Source organism: Entelurus aequoreus, linkage group LG18, assembly GCF_033978785.1.
Source record: "Entelurus aequoreus isolate RoL-2023_Sb linkage group LG18, RoL_Eaeq_v1.1, whole genome shotgun sequence".
NCBI classification, from domain to species: Eukaryota; Metazoa; Chordata; class Actinopteri; order Syngnathiformes; family Syngnathidae; genus Entelurus; species Entelurus aequoreus.
This window is the reverse complement of record NC_084748.1, coordinates 35,054,549-35,071,281: the sequence shown is the minus strand read 5'-3', so window position 1 is coordinate 35,071,281 and position 16,733 is coordinate 35,054,549. Positions and strand designations below refer to the sequence as shown.

Genomic DNA, 16,733 nt, shown 5'->3' with positions numbered 1-16,733 from the left:
CCAGCACGCAACACGCGCTTCTTCTTCTACGGAGGAAAATGAAGTCGGCGGCTGCTTACCGTAGTTGCGAGACCTGTTGTGGCTCAATATTGGTCCATATATAAGGCGCACCGGATTATAAGGCGCACTGTCAGCTTTTGAGAAAATTTTAGGTTTTTAGGTGCGCCTTATAGTGCGGAAAATACGGTAACTGTTAAGGTAATGTCAGTTGAATTTGAACATTCTTTGGGAATTGATAAGATTTTTCCGGTTCCGATTCCACTTTCTATTCTACTTAACGATTCGGTTCCTTAACGGTTCTCTTATCGATTCTTATTTGGAAAAAAAGGTGGATTCGCATTTTGTTTAGTTTAGGGGTAACATGACCTTACAAGCCTACAGTGGGGTCTCAAGATGCACATACGTTGCGTAGAAAAATAATACTTTTTGAAAAAGAACATAAGAAATGAATATTCTTCTGTAGAATTTAACAAAATAAATGATGCGCAAATTACACAAAAATGTAATATTTAATAACAATGTTGATGATTACGGCTTACAGTTTATGAAAACCTTGAATTGAAAAGTTCAGAAAATGTAAGCTCACTTTGCATGTAATGAGTTAATATCACATATCACAAGTTAATTGCTGACACAAATGGATTTTTACACGATAATCACATTTTTTTAGTTTCACCTGTATTATATAAGGACTGAGAGAAAATCTGGTGTGAGGAAAACATGCAACTTTTCTTTAACTACAATTAAACTTTCACGTACCGTAAATTAGGAGTGTCTCCTGCTGCAAATAGCTTTTGACCACAAACTTAGTCGCTGCTCTGTGACATTCGTCTAGCGCTGTCTTTCTCAAATAGTGGGTCGGGCCCCCCTGTTAGGGTGCGGTGCGATGCCAGGCGGGACACGTGTGACTTTGGGGAACATGCTTTTTTTGCCGTACTAAAATATGATGAAGCGTATGTAGCACTTGGCTTTACTGTAACCACGGTGGGAGACGAGGAAAGACCGGTTTGTTGTTTCCTTTAATGTAAATAAGCTTACAATGTTATGCAGCGGTATAGTTATAACAATTTTATACACAAATTATATAATTTATAGACACGGTGGAGAGTGGGTGGGAGGGGACGGGTACGAAATATTTTCTTATTCCTAGGGAGGGCGTAACAGAAAATAATTGAGAAGCACTGTTATAGCGACAGACATGAACTGCCCGCCTTGTAGCCAGTCAGAATCTGTTTTTCATCATGTTCAACTAAATGAGAAGGCATTAATTTCAATTTAACAAATAATAGTGCTAACATGATTAGAAGAGAGTTAGTACCAGATGACGTGCTGGGGTTACTGCTGCTGGGATGACATAGTAGCGGTTCAAAAACGCGACTTTCATTCATAGGTATTGCATGTTGTGTGTTCAGATGTTTCAACATATTGCTCGTATGTCCTCCTCTTGATGAAATAGCGGCCTTATAATTATTACAAATAGCGCTTGTGCAATCTTTTCTTGTAAGATGTTAGTGTTTGTTCCACCCGGGCATCGCCATTTTGCGATCTGACGTCACTACGCACGTTGCGTAATGACATCATCCCCACCCGGAAGAATCGTTAAAGGAACCGTTTGAAATTTCCCATCCCTATCCTTTACTGTCAATCAATGTTGGGTAAACATTTTGTTATTTTAATTATAGTTGTCCATATTGTACTGAGCAGCCGGACAGACACTTTTGTCCCACTTCCATTGCTATGCTACTGTAACAGTTAGTGTTGTGTAAAACCTTGGTACATTGTGTAAAACCTCACGCTGGACAATGAGTTGACAGCCCAAGGCTTTGAGCTCATTGGCTAGCGATGCTCGACTAAACTCATGAGCTGTGTGGGTTGTGTGGTCGCCCAGATAACCACTGGTAAGCTATCACTACATTGCATAACAATTCCATTGTCATCATCACATTTTTGCTCTTTGCCATCACCAAAAGTCGATAAGCTGAAGTTTGCTGATTCAATGGAACTCCCAGACTGGCTAACTGACATCGACATAGTTATTGGTTATCAACTTAACCAAACTCGAAACTTGCTATTGCTTTTTACACAATACTTTGGCCGGAGACGTAAGGAGAGTGGGCGATAATATATACGTTTTTTTAACCTAAGGCAGTTTGTTGAGATCATTTTCCTCCATTTGTGCATATTTTAATGTGGATTTGTTGTTGTCATATATTTCTTACTCTAATATAACAAATCTGCTGCAGTAATTTCGTTGTCTGTCTTAACTACAATGACAACAAATCTTTCTTCCGATAGCTAACAATAAAAAAAACTAAATTGGCACATTTTGTCCATTGCGAGATACCAAAATTTACATTAATATTTCAATGCTTTTATTTTGAAGCATACTTTAAACTGAACAGGACGTTTAGTTATGTTGCTGCTTATCTAGTGTGTGTGTGACAATCATTGGTACTTTAATCTAAAAAAAAAAAAATACTGATGAAGTAAACAATTTTACAACTCTGATGATGTTGAGTTGACATAAAGAGGTTTTTAACATAAGCAGAGTCAACTTAAGTAGGTTCCACCGTATTTTGTGTGACACTGCTGCTATTATGAACTGCACACAACTGTACCACTCGGTAGATACAATATGGTCTGGTATTTTATTTTATTTTGTCCCCGTCACAGGACCACGCGGCGTCCGAAAGAGCCCGTCGACATGCTGAACAGGAGCGAGACGAACTGGCAGACGAGATGTCCAACAGCACCTCTGGGAAGTCAGTGTCTCTGCCTCCTCTCTGATGGTTGATGTCCTTGACAAGCCGTGAAGATGGAGTTACTTACATCCACATTTTGGTTTGTCAGGTCCATGCTGCTGGATGAGAAGAGGAGGCTGGAGGCTCGCATCGCTCAGCTGGAGGAGGAGCTGGAGGAGGAGCAGGGCAACATGGAGCTGCTCAATGACCGCCTGAGGAAGAGCACGCTGCAGGTAGGCTCACCTTCAGAACATGTACTGTACTGTTTGTTCCTTTGAAGAATACAGTGTTAAATCAAATTCCACAAATGGAAAAAAAATTGCAAGAATTAATTTGTAAGTCTATGAAAATACTATAAGGCTTAAAAATATATATTTTACAAAAATAAGTTAAATTACTATCTAAATATTGCAAGAGCACAGTTGAAAGTGTATGAAAATAAGGTCGTAACATGGGAGAAAAAATTTCTAAACATATAAAGTCCTGCTATTACGAAAATAAGTTAAATGACTCTTTTTTTTATAAAAATATTTAAAAAATAAAGTCAAAAGTTGTAAAAACAGTGTAAAATGAGAAACGTTATTTTAATAATTTCTAAAGTGAAGTCTTAATTTTACAAGAATAAATCAAATGATGCAAATTTAGTCAAAATGTTCCAAGAAAGTGTATGAAAATAATATAATAAGATAGTTAGAAGAATACGTGAAATCATATAAAAGTAATCAAAATATTACAATAATTAGGTCGGAGGTTTATGAAAATAATGTCTTAATACGAGAAATAATTTTTTTAAAGTCCAAAATATTATGTGAATAAATTCAATTACACACATTTAGAAAATTACAAGAATAGCGTCATCCATCCATCCATTTTCTACCGCTTGTCCCTTTCGTCATGAAAAATGCAATTTTATTTGGAAAAAAAAAGTCTTAATTTTACAAGAGTAAGTAAAATTATGCAAACGTAGTCGAAAATATTGCAAGAATTAAGCTGTGAATTCCATGATATGAGAAAAAAGTTGTCATTTTACTAGTAGAAAGTAAAAATATTACAAGAATAAGTTACAAGTCACAAAAATAAGTTATTACACAAATTTAGTTAAACATTTTGCAAAAAATAGTCTTAAATTTATTAAATATTTATTCAAATTTAATCTAGATATTTCAAGCATATAGTCAAAGGTTTATTAAAATAGGGTTGTAACATGAGGAACAACTAATACAAAAATAGGTGAAAATTGCTCAAACTTGAAACTATATTCTTGCAATAATTAGATTTAATTATTGCAAGAATGTAGTTTCAAATTTTAAAAATAATAATGTAAAAAATAAGGAAAACATTTTCTATTTTATTTTAATGATTAAGTCTAATTTTTACAAAATAATCAAATGATGAAAATGTTGTCACAATGTATTGTGTAAGACAATAATTTTATAAGACAAAAAAAGTTATAAATGTACAAGAACAAATCCCTAATATTACAAGAATATGTTATTCATATACATCACATATGTCAGAGTCAAGGCCCGCGGGCCATATCCGGCCCGCGAGAAGGTTTTTTACGGCCCTTGGGATGATCTTGATTTATTATTAGAACCGGCCCGCAGACCGCAGATCTTTTTTTTTTTTTTTTTTTTTTTTTTTTTTTTTTAGACCGCAGATCTTTTACACGCACCAAGCGGATGCCGGTCCAAGGTTCCGAAAGGGGGCGAGCGGCCCGCCGGGACGCGCCTGCCGGCCGAAGGGCTGCAGCCCGGCCGTCAGTCGCGGAGCCCGCCGTGCCACGCGCGCCAAGGGGGCGGGCCGAAACCCGGCCCCTTGGCCCTGAGACTTCTGCTTTGTTTCCCCAAACCGCGCGTCACCGCCGGGCCCGCACCACCGTCGGGCTGCAGCCCGAGCGTCGGTGGCGGAACCCGTCATGTGCCGCGCGCGCCAAGCGGAGCGGGGGGGTCAAGCGGGCCGAAACCCGCAGGCCACCCCCTCACCACGAGGCCCTGAGACTTCTGCGTTTGACCCCTACGCGCGGCCCGTCGGGACGCGCCCGCCGTCAAGCCACGAGGGCCAGCCGTCGGGTCGCGGAGCCCGCCGTGCCACGCGCGCCAAGGGGCGGGCCGAAACCAGCGGGGGGTTTCGGGCACCCAACTCGCCTCCCTCCCACGGAGGGAGGAGGGGGGTTTAATGTGAACATTACTGTGCAATCACATATTTAGAGTTTTTACTCAATTCAAGTTTAAAAGTTAAAGTTTAATATTTGTTTTCACTGCATGTTACTTCTCCTTAAACAAAGTGTTGTTTTTGATTTATAGATTTTTGCACTTTATTTTATTGTATTTCAATTTAATTATATTTTAAAAATATTTCAGTTGAGTGGATGATAGAAAATTGCTATTATTGTTTTTTTCTTTGAAGTCAATTTAGCCCACTTTTGCTAAAATAGAAAATATAGGCTACTGATGGTGCCTTGAATACCGGTTTCTTTCATTTAATGTTCATGTTATGGGGATTTTTATATAAAGGAAATTTGTCTTTTGTGTCTGTTGAAAATTAAAGATTACTGACAGAGCCATAAGAAAATATTGCTTTATTTATCTGATCATATTGGAATATATTTGTTAGGTTTTCAGTAGGTTCAATTAGGTTCACTAGACTATATGCGTCATTTAAAAAATTTTCAATGAACATTCGAACAGTCCGGCCCTCGGCTTGTAGCTAAATTTTTTATTTGGCCCTCCGTCCATTTGACTTTGACACCCCTGATATACATGTAATCAATATGAAGTTGTAGGTTTATAGTCTCATGTCTTAATACAATTTTTTTTTATAAATGTTATGAGAATAAGTTAAATTACACAAATTTGGTGTCGAAATATTGCAAGAATAAAGTTCAAAATTTACAAGTATATTATTCTAAAATTACAAAAAATAGAGAAAAAAGTTGTGATTTTATTTGAAAGAAGTCAAAACTTTTACAACATTAGATTAAATTACAAGAATTTAGTCCAAAATATTGCATGAATAAAGTCGTAATTTTATAAAAACAATTTCGTTATAAAAGTTGTCAATTTACAAAATGTTTTAGTTATTACGGCAATTTAGTCAAAAAGTTGCAGGAATAAAGTCAGAATTTTTCATCGTAACGCAACAAGAAATAAGTCATTTTACCAAATAAAGTTGCACAAAAGTCGATTAAAACAATAGTCAGTCTTAAAAGAAATAAGTTTTATGAGCATTAGAGTGTGCATGCATTAAGATGAAGACTTGATGATGTCGCTAAGTTCCACTTTGTTAGTAAAACTTCCCGATGGTTTCTTCAGGTGGACGGCCTGAACACTGAGCTGGCTGCGGAACGCAGCGTTGCCCAGAAGAGCGAGAACGCTCGTCAACAGATGGAGCGGCAGAACAAGGTCTTGAAGTCGTTGCAGCCCAAAAAACCACTGGATATTTTGTGCTTCATTCATCAGTTTTTCATTCCGTGACCACAGGAGTTAAAGGCCAAGCTCGCAGAGCTGGAAGGGACCGTCAAGTCCAAGTTTAAGGCCTCCATCACGGCTCTGGAAGCTAAGATCCTGCAGCTGGAGGAACAGCTGGAGCAGGAAACAAAGTAGGCGTTCATGTTCGCAAAAGTCATGAAGTAGTCCTCTTAACTTCCTGTGTTCTGTTCTGTCTGCAGAGAAAGAGCGGCGGCCAACAAGATTGTCCGCCGTACGGAGAAGAAACTGAAGGAAGTGATGCTGCAGGTGGAAGACGAACGTCGCCATGCCGACCAGTACAAGGAGCAGGTAAACAGGCTGTCATTATTCATTGATTGTTTTGTTTTTTTCAACTGAATAGGATAGGATCGGCTTTATTTATCCTACAATAGGGTAATTATGTGGTTGCAATGCAGATACAAAAAGTCTACAAAAAATCAGGTAAACAACTCATGGAAACATTAATGGACATAAAATATATTAAAAGAGCACAGAGCTGATGCAACAAGCTGCCGTTCAGCGGAACCATCTCTACATACAGCCATAAATAAAACACATAACGCACATACAATTGCCCATTGTATAGACAAAAAAACATATTTTCGTTTTGTGACTGATTGTGGTGTCCTGTGCAGGTGGACAAAGGCAACTCGCGCATGAAGCAGCTGAAGCGTCAGCTGGAGGAGGCGGAGGAAGAGGCCACCAAGGCCAACGCCTCCCGCAGGAAGCTGCAGAGGGAGCTGGACGACACCACCGAAGCCAGCGAAGGCCTCAGCCGCGAGGTCAGCAGCCTCAAGAGCCGCCTCAGGTAGGAACACAAAAGTCACAAAATCAAGAATGGTTGGATGGAATTTGCTTCAGAGAACTTCTCACATTAACCATGGACCAGGATGGGCGACTTGTGGCTTACATGACCGCAACCATTGTGAAAATAGAAATAATCAGTTCCAGGGTCAAACTGTCATTACCTTTATAAACTATACAAATGATGTTTTGAGTAAAGTGGAACAGAAAGTATTGAACTAGCATAGTAATCACTGAGGGTCTGATTTCCGAAGTTTTAAATACCTCGCGCTAAACAGCATGTGCAATCTATAAAATAGCTTGTACTATTAGTGGGCGTGTAGCATGCGATCTAGTAACGCTGCGTGTGCAATTAAAAAGTGGTGCAGACCGCCTCTTTTAAAGATGATCACCACAGAGACATTCTCCTTTACTGCACATTCATTATCATGCTCCTACTTGTGGCATTTTGTTATGTTTTCTAACAAGTAGGAGACTCGTACCACTTTTTATGGGCATTTTAGCAGCAGTCGTGCATTGCATCTACATTAACAGCACTTTTCTTTATTTTTTTTTTTTACTGCTGAAGGTTCATGGGAGGGAGGCTGCACTTATGTGCTCAAGATGCAAACAATGCATACCTCGAAAAGTTTTTATCATCCAGGATATACTTCCATCCATCCGATTTCTACCGCTTATTCCCTTTGGGGTCGCGGGGGGTGCTGGAGCCTATCTCAGCTACATGATAGTAATTTATATTCCGTGTAAAAAAACATCATTAAAAATTTTTTAAATGACACCAAAATGTATCAATTGCCTTTGTTTTAATCAACCCCTTAAAGGTCTACTGAAACCCACTACTACCGACCACGCAGTCTGATAGTTTATATATCAATGATGAAATCTTAACATTGCAACACATGCCAATGTGTTAACTTATAAAGTGCAATTTTAAATTTCCCGCAAAACTTCCAGTTGAAAACGTCTATGTATGATGACGTATGCGCGAAACGTCAATCGTTGAAACTGAAGTATTCGGACACCATTGAATCTTCATCTCAAAATTCCACAGTATTCTGGACATCTGTGTTGGTGAATCTTTTGCAATTTGTTTAATGAACAATGAAGACTGCAAAGAAGAAAGTTGTAGGTGGGATCGGTGTATTAGCAGCGGACTACAGCAACACAACCAGGAGGACTTTGAGATGGATAGCAGACACGCTAGCCGCCGACCTCACCTTGACTTCCTCCGTCTCCGGGCCGCCGACCGCATCTATGATCGGGTGAAGTCCTTCGTCGCTCCGTCGATCGCTGGAACACAGATGAGCACGGGTGTTGATGAGCAGATGAGGGCTGGCGTAGGTGGATAGCTAATGTTTTTAGCATAGCTCTGTGAGGTCCCGTTGCTAAGTTAGCTTCAATGGCGTCGTTAGCAACAGCATTGTTAAGCTTCGCCAGCCTGGAAAGCATTAATCGTGTTTTTACATGTCCATGGTTTAATAGTATTGTTGATTTTCTTTCTATCCTTCCAGTCAGGGGTTTATTTCTTTTGTTTCTATCTGCATTTAAGCACGATGCTATCACGTTAGCTCCATAGCTAAAGAGCTTCGCCGATGTATTGTCGTGGAGATAAAAGTCACTGTGAATGTCCATTTCACGTTCTCGACTCTCATTTTCAAGAGGATATAGTATCCGAGGTGGTTTAAAATATAAATCTGTGATCCACAATAGAAAAAGGAGAAAGTGTGGAATCCAATGAACCCTTGTACGGTCAGAGCGAAAAAAGATACATCCTGCACTGCACTCTAGTCCTTCACTCTCACGTTTCCTCATCCACGAATCTTTCATCCTCGCTCAAATTAATGGGGTAATCGTCGCTTTCTTGGTCCGAATCGCTCTCGCTGCATTGTAAACAATGGGTAAATGTGAGGAGCCTTTCAACCTGTGACGTCACGCTACTTCCGATACAGGCAAGGCTTTTTTATCAGCGGCCAAAAGTTGCGAACTTTATCGTCGATGTTCTCTACTAAATCCTTTCATTAAAAATATGGCAATATCGCGAAATGATCAAGTATAACACATAGAATGGATCTGCTATCCCCGTTTGAATAAAAAAATTCATTTCAGTAGGCCTTTAAGTCACAGAGCAGCTGTGAAATTATAAAAGGATGTTGCTGAATAGACAATGTGTCCAATATTTTTTATTTCTTACCGTCCAAATATGTTGAAACGTACACGTAGGACGGAGGATTCTCTGTCCATCGTGTGTCTTTGCGGTGCGAGCACTGCTGTCTTTTTATGTGGAACTGTGTCAGTTTGCGGTTCCTTTTCAAACATGCTAAATAAAACGCAGAATACTGCTCCCAAAACGGTGATGAGTATTGATAAATCAGGTTGCGTGCGCTGTACAACATATGGAATTGTGTCAATTTGCGGTGCCTTTTCAAACATGCTAAATAAAACGCAAAATAGTGCTCCCAAAACGGTGATGAGTATTGATCAATCACATTGCGTGTGCTGTATAATATATATGCATTTTCTCTTCCCTGTTTTGTGGGCGTTTTAATGATCAGCATATATTTTGCATATATATGAAGAAGGAGACGCAAAATGGATTGTACGCCTTATTTTGCTCACTTAACAGACACAATCCACTAAGCACACGTTTCGTAGATCAACTTTGTGTGTGCTATGAAGTTTGCACGTGTTTTAATACACGCAAATCTTTACTAAATCAGGCCCTAAGTCTGTAAAGTGATTTGTGCCACAGATCAGCTTGATATTTTGGTATTTTTATTCTAAAAAGTTAACCCCAAGCCAAAGAAAAAGCAAAGCAGTGATCGCTTGGTGTCCCAGTTAGTGATGTGTCGTACCACAGATTTTCTGTCTGATCTGATAACCAGTAAAATTCAGGCTGGTATTGGCGATACCGATTTGATACTATGTGCAAATATACCTGATGCGTCTGGTAAAATGTTCAAAGTAGTCTATTTGAAGTGTTGCTAACGCGTTTCATTTGAACAAGATATCAATGATTTACAGTAGTTACTTTAAAGTGTGTTCCAGTTAACGATGTACATTATCTCAAATAAATAAAGTATCAAAAGTACCGATATCTTGATTTGAGCATCAGTTTGTTGTAATACATCGCAAACTTTTTATTCCAAATACCACCTTAGAAAACACTTTGCTCTCCAAGTACCAACATAATGACCAATATTAATACGCAGTAACGTAGTATTCATTAAAAATAAGGCAGAGGTTTTATTTGACAAGTAACATTACACACAGTTTGAACAGTCACACTGTGTTTGAATATAGGAAAATAAAACCATCCATCCATTTTTCTACGGCTTGTAATCAAGTGATTCTTTGCCGTACCACTAGATGGAGCCTGCGTACCACTATTAATACACGTACCATAGTTTGAGAATCCCTGTAATGTAGCAATTATGTCGCCATCTTGTGGCCAATAGATGTCAAGCATAACTGTCATGTTGTCCGTGTTCCCTCGGCGCAGGCGAGGAGGTCCAGTCAGCAGCTTCTCCAGCCGCTCGGGCCATCACAACTTAAACGTGGACGGCGCCTCCGTCGACAGGTCGGACGACGACGCCGACAGCCGCACCAGCGACTTCAACGACACCTCCAACGCGGTGGAGTAAAAGAAGTCCACGTCACTTTCTGCCTCGAGTCGTTACTATTATTTTAAAGACTGCAGCAGCAACTATCTACCCCCCAAACCCCATCCTCTATGCTTTTTTTTTTTTTTTTAATACCAACCCCTCCTGGATGTGAGGCCTCTGGAGGCCAACAGACAATTCTGCCTTAGTGGGTCCTCTGCTCCTCCTTCACTTATTTTCCCTGTAGGTTCAAAGTGCTTTTTGCTCACACAAGGCGGACTCACACTTCACGTATGTCAAACAAACAAAGCTGACACGTCCTCTGTGACCTTCTGACCAACACTAATGTCTCCATGCAAAGGACTGAATGCCACATGTATTTGTATTATTATTATTGTTATGACTGTGAAAACAAATGTTCATCTCAACATGTGTCTGCTAGACATGCAAACAGCTGCACGCAACACTACGTCCCTTTTGTTGCCCTTTTACGAAACGATGAAAACAATATTTAGTCCAAGCAAATGTTATGATGGCTGTAAAGTTCACATCGTCTGCTTAATGACGGACATTTCTTACGTTTCTTTCAAAGTGCCTTAGACACTGAACAAGAACAAGAAACGATACAAAATGATGTTACAAAATCCCAACGAAATACAATTTCCTAAACTTCTACTTTTATGTTTTGCTGTGCTTCATATCACAAGTAACATGTACCTTTTGTTTAAAAGCTCCACGAGTCCAAACCAGTATTAAGAAGTCTCCAAAAATAACGCTTCCCTCAATCAAGCGTTATTTTTGACCATTTGGTTGGAAGCTTTAACATTCTTGATTAGTTAAATCATTAACTTACTGTTGTTATTATTATTATATCCAGCTGGCTGTCGACAAAAGCAGGCATTTCACTACACAAATACTCTCATTGTATACCTGGATTTATAGAAGGTAATATTTTTTGTTTGTTTTGTTTTTTAAAGAAAATAAAGCATATTCATTGTAACCGTCCAGTTTTCATTTGTCCTTTTACACTCTATTTTTTATTTTATTTGAGGTGCTTTAAGGCGCAGTGTTTCTTAACCATAGGCGAGGGCCCTTAAAAAAATATTTGTTTCTTAGCTGTGGTCCATATAGGCCGCAGCAGTACTCAGCTGTAATACACTTTTCCACCACTTGTGGCAGCATTGACAATCTCAAACAGAAGAAGTCTGAAGCAAAATCAGAGAAGTTTTTAAAGCGCAAAAATGATGACTAAAGTGGTGAAGCTATGGTTTCATTTGCACTTTAATTTTATTCACGGTTTATTTAGGAAACATGTATGTTATTATTAATTTTGATGGAATGTATTCATTTTAGCCCTGCATAGTTGGAAGTAAATCTATTTTTCATCAGTTTTGTGTCATTCATTTGAAAGTATATTTGATTAATATTTGTGATTAACACATGCTTTCATATAATTTATCCTGTTAAATTGTAAGTAGGTTATATGTACACTAGGGCTGTGAATCTTTGGGTGTCCCACGATTCCATTCAATATCGATTCTTGGGGTCACGATTCGATTCAAACTGATTTTTTTTTTTTAATTCAACACTATTCTCAATTAAAAAACGATTTTTTTCCCGATTCTCTATTCATTCAATACATAGGATTTCAGCAGGATCTACCCCAGTCTGCTGACATGCAAGCAGAGTAGTAGATTTTTGTAAAAAGCTTTTATAAATGTAAAGGACAATGTTTTATCAACTGATTGCAATAATGTAAATTTGTTTTAACTATTAAATTAACCAAAAATATGACTTATTTTATCTTTGTGAAAATATTGGACACAGTGTGTTGTCAAGCTTATGAGATGCGATGCAAGTGTAAGCCACTGTGACACGATTGTTCATTTATTTTTATTTTTATAAATGTCTAATGATAATGTCAAGGAGGGATTTTTAATCACTGCTATGTTGAAATTGTAACTAATATTGATACTGTTGTTGATAATATTCATTTTTGTTTCACTACTTTTGGTTTGTTCTGTGTCGTGTTTGTGTCTCCTCTCAATTGCTCTGTTTAATGCAGTTCTGAGTGTTGCTGGGTCGGGTTTGGTTTTGGAATTGGATTGCATTGTTATGGTATTGCTGTGTATTAGGTTTGGTTGATATCAGCACTTCAGTCATCAACAATTATATCATCTGAGAAATGGACATTGAAACCGTGTAGGTCTGACTTGGTAGGATGTGTACAGCGAGCAGTGAACATATGTTTTACACATAACAAAAAAATGTTTTTTAAATGTGACTTATAACCTAAAGGTTTTTTTTTTTTAACACAAAAATGAGGAAATCCCCAATTTTGAAAAAACATATGAATATAAAAGTTTGTTTTTTTAAATACTACGGTGTAGTGAACTGTACCGTAGTACCTCGAGATACGAGCTGTCTCTCGACTAATTGTTATGCTTTACGTTGCGAGCTGGAGTGGGCGTTATGAGCCTCCGCGCCGCTCGTTGGCGTAGCGAACAACAGTCAAACCCGTCAGCGATCAAACTAATTGCTGTTTAAATTTTCTGTCATTTTTGTTTATTCTTTTTGCCTTGACTGGCGGCAGTTAGCTAGACTTATCTGCCAACCTTCTGGGAATTGGACCCCAAATGTTACTTTTTTTTTACCACATTGACATTTTTGGTTTGTAAAAAGCAAAGGAAGAAGTTCGGAAAAATGTGTTGTCTAACGGAGAAGCTACATGTGGCTATCACCTCCCATGAGGTAGGTGCTAAGTTGGCAATGTTGCTAGCTACTTTGTAGAAGTGTCAATTAACAACTCTGCTCTTTTGTTGTCATTGTGACAATGATGCATTGTCCTCAAAACTCTAGTTGTGTATCTAAGTTTTGATACACAGGCGTCTCCAACGGCTCAAATAGTATATTTGCTACATTATTTTTATGCTTTTATTTAATGACAAATGTAATGCTTTATCATAAAGTTGCACACTGAATTCCTTCTTTTTGAACTTAAACAGGACATACAGTGGTGGTCAAAAGTTGACATACACTTGTAAAGAACATAATGTCATGGCTGTCTTGAGTTTCCAATGATTTCTACAACTCTTATTTTTTTGTGATAGAGTGATTGGAGCACATACTTGTTGGTCACATAAAACATTCATGAAGTTTGGTTATTTTTTATGAATTTATTATGGGTCTACTGAAAATGTGACCAAATCTGCTGGGTCAAAAGTATACATACAGCAATGTTAATATTTGGTTACATGTCCCTTGGCAAGTTTCACTGCAATAATTGATTGATTGATTAAACTTTTATTAGTAGATCGCAAAGGAGGAGAATACATGATATGAAACAGTACAGTACATATTCCGTACAATTGACCACTAAATGGTAACACCCGAATAAGTTTTTCAACTTGTTGAAGTCGGGGTCCAGGCGCTTTTGGTAGCCATCCACAAGCTTCTGGCAAGCTTCTGGTTGAATTTTTGACCACTCCTCTTGACAAAATTGGTGCAGTTACGCTAAATGTGTTGGTTTTCTGACATGGACTTGTTTCTTCAGCATTGTCCACACATTTAAGTCAGGACTTTGGGAAGATCATTCTAAAACCTTCATTCTAGCCTGATATAGCCATTCCTTTACCACTTTTGACGTGTGTTTGGGGTCATTGTCCTGTTGGAACACCCGACTGCGCCCAAGACCCAACCTTCGGGCTGATGATTTTCGGTTGTCCGAATATATATAAACATAAACATATATATATATACATAAACATATATATATATATATATATATATATATATATATATATATATATATATATATATATATATATATACATAAACATATATATATATACATATATATACATACATACATACATACATACATACATACATACATACACACACATATATATATAAACATATATATTTATATTTATATATATACATATATATACATATATATACATACATACATACATATACATATATATATATATACACATATATATACATACAGTATATATATATACATATATCAATCATCAATCAATCAAAGTTTATTTATATAGCCCTAAATCACAAGTGTCTCAAAGGGCTGTACAAGCCACAACGACATCCTCGGTACAGAGCCCACATACGGGCAAGGAAAACTCACCCCAGTGGGACGTCAATGTGAATGACTATGAGAAACCTTGGAGAGGACCGCATATGTGGGTAACCCCCCCCCCCCCCCCCCCCTCTAGGGGAGACCGAAAGCAATGGATGTCGAGTGGGTCTGACATAATATTGTGAAAGTCCAACACATCAGCGAAAGTCCAGTCCATAGTGGGGCCAGCAGGAACCATCCCGAGTGGAGACGGGTCAGCAGCGTAGAGATGTCCCCATCTGATGGACAGGCTAGCGGTCCACCCCGGAGCAGAGTAGAAAAGAAAAGAAAAGAAAAGAAACGGCAGATCAACTGGTCTAAAAAGGGAGTCTATTTAAAGGCTAGAGTATACAAATTAGTTTTAAGATGAGACTTAAATGCTTCTACTGAGGTAGCATCTCTAACTTTTACCGGGAGGGCATTCCATAGTATTGGAGCCCGAATAGAAAACGCTCTATAGCCCGCAGACTTTTTTTTGGCTCTGGGAATCACTAATAAGCCGGAGTTCTTTGAACGCAGATTTCTTGCCGGGATATATGGTACAATACAATCGTCAAGATAGGCAGGAGCTTGACCGTGTAGTATTTTATACGTAAGTAGTAAAACCTTAAAGTCGCATCTTAGGTGCACAGGAAGCCAGTGCAAGTGAGCTAGTATAGGCGTAATATGATCAAACTTTCTTGTTTTTGTCAATAGTCTAGCAGCCGCATTTTGTACCATCTGTAATCTTTTAATGCTAGACATAGGGAGGCCCGAAAATAAAACGTTACAGTAATCGAGACGAGATGTAACGAACGCATGGATAATGATCTCAGCATCGCTTGTGGACAAAATGGGACGAATTTTAGCGATATTACGGAGATGAAAGAAGGCCGTTTTAGTAACACTCTTAATGTGTGACTCAAACGAGAGAGTTGGGTCGAAGATAATACCCAGATTCTTTACCGAGTCGCCTTGTTTAATTGTTTGGTTGTCAAATGTTAAGGTGGTATTATTAAATAGATGTCGGTGTTGAGCAGGACCGATAATCAGCATTTCCGTTTTCTTAGCGTTGAGTTGCAAAAAGTTAGCGGACATCCATTGTTTAATTTCATTAAGACACGCCTCCAGCTGACTACAATCCGGCGTGTTGGTCAGCTTTAGGGGCATGTAGAGTTGGGTGTCATCAGCATAACAGTGAAAGCTAACACCGTATTTGCGTATGATGTCACCTAGCGGCAGCATGTAAATACTAAAGAGTGCAGGGCCAAGAACCGAACCCTGGGGAACTCCGCACGTTACCTTAACATAGTCCGAGGTCACATTGTTATGGGAGACACACTGCATCCTGTCAGTAAGATAAGAGTTAAACCAAGACAAGGCTAAGTCTGTCATCCCAATACGCGTTTTGATACGCTCTAATAAAATATTATGATCAACAGTATCGAAAGCGGCGCTAAGATCAAGAAGCAGCAACATAGATGAAGCATCAGAATCCATCGTTAGCAATAGATCATTAGTCATTTTTGCGAGGGCTGTCTCCGTAGAGTGATTTGCCCTGAAACCGGACTGAAAAGGTTCACAGAGATTGTTAGACGCTAAGTGTTCATTTAGCTGCTGTGCTACAATTTTTTCGAGGATTTTCGAGATAAACGGAAGGTGGGACACCAGCCGGTAGTTTACCAGGAGATCAGGATCGAGGTTAGGTCTTTTGAGTAGAGGATGAATAACCGCTTTTTTGAATGCTAGGGGAACAGTGCCAGAGGAAAGAGATAAGTTTATAATATTTAACACTGATGGACCTAGTAATACAAAAAGCTCCTTGATAAGTTTCCCAGGAATTGGGTCAAGTAAACATGTTGTTTGTTTTGTCCCATTTACACATTTTGACAATTCCTCCAATGTTATTTCATCAAAGAGACGCTATTTTGGAGGGCGGTATCCGTCGTATATACAGTCGTATTTGTGTTAATAGAACCCAGTTGTAGCTGAGATG

General features: G+C 38.6%; 1 protein-coding gene across 6 annotated transcripts in view; it reads left to right on the top strand.

The window, feature by feature from the left end:
• The window catches only part of LOC133634075 (myosin-10), a 91,097-nt gene extending 79,483 nt beyond the window's left edge, over positions 1-11,614 (top strand). For all 6 annotated transcript variants that reach the window (XM_062027063.1, XM_062027060.1, XM_062027061.1 and 3 more), the window contains 7 exons: positions 2,674-2,762; positions 2,851-2,974; positions 6,056-6,145; positions 6,224-6,342; positions 6,412-6,520; positions 6,847-7,019; positions 10,515-11,614. In XM_062027063.1, the coding sequence (XP_061883047.1) occupies positions 2,674-2,762; positions 2,851-2,974; positions 6,056-6,145; positions 6,224-6,342; positions 6,412-6,520; positions 6,847-7,019; positions 10,515-10,656 (846 nt within the window). In that variant the 3' untranslated portion in view covers positions 10,657-11,614. The remainder of the gene's footprint in view (positions 1-2,673; positions 2,763-2,850; positions 2,975-6,055; positions 6,146-6,223; positions 6,343-6,411; positions 6,521-6,846; positions 7,020-10,514) is intronic.
• Positions 11,615-16,733: the final 5,119 nt, after the last annotated feature.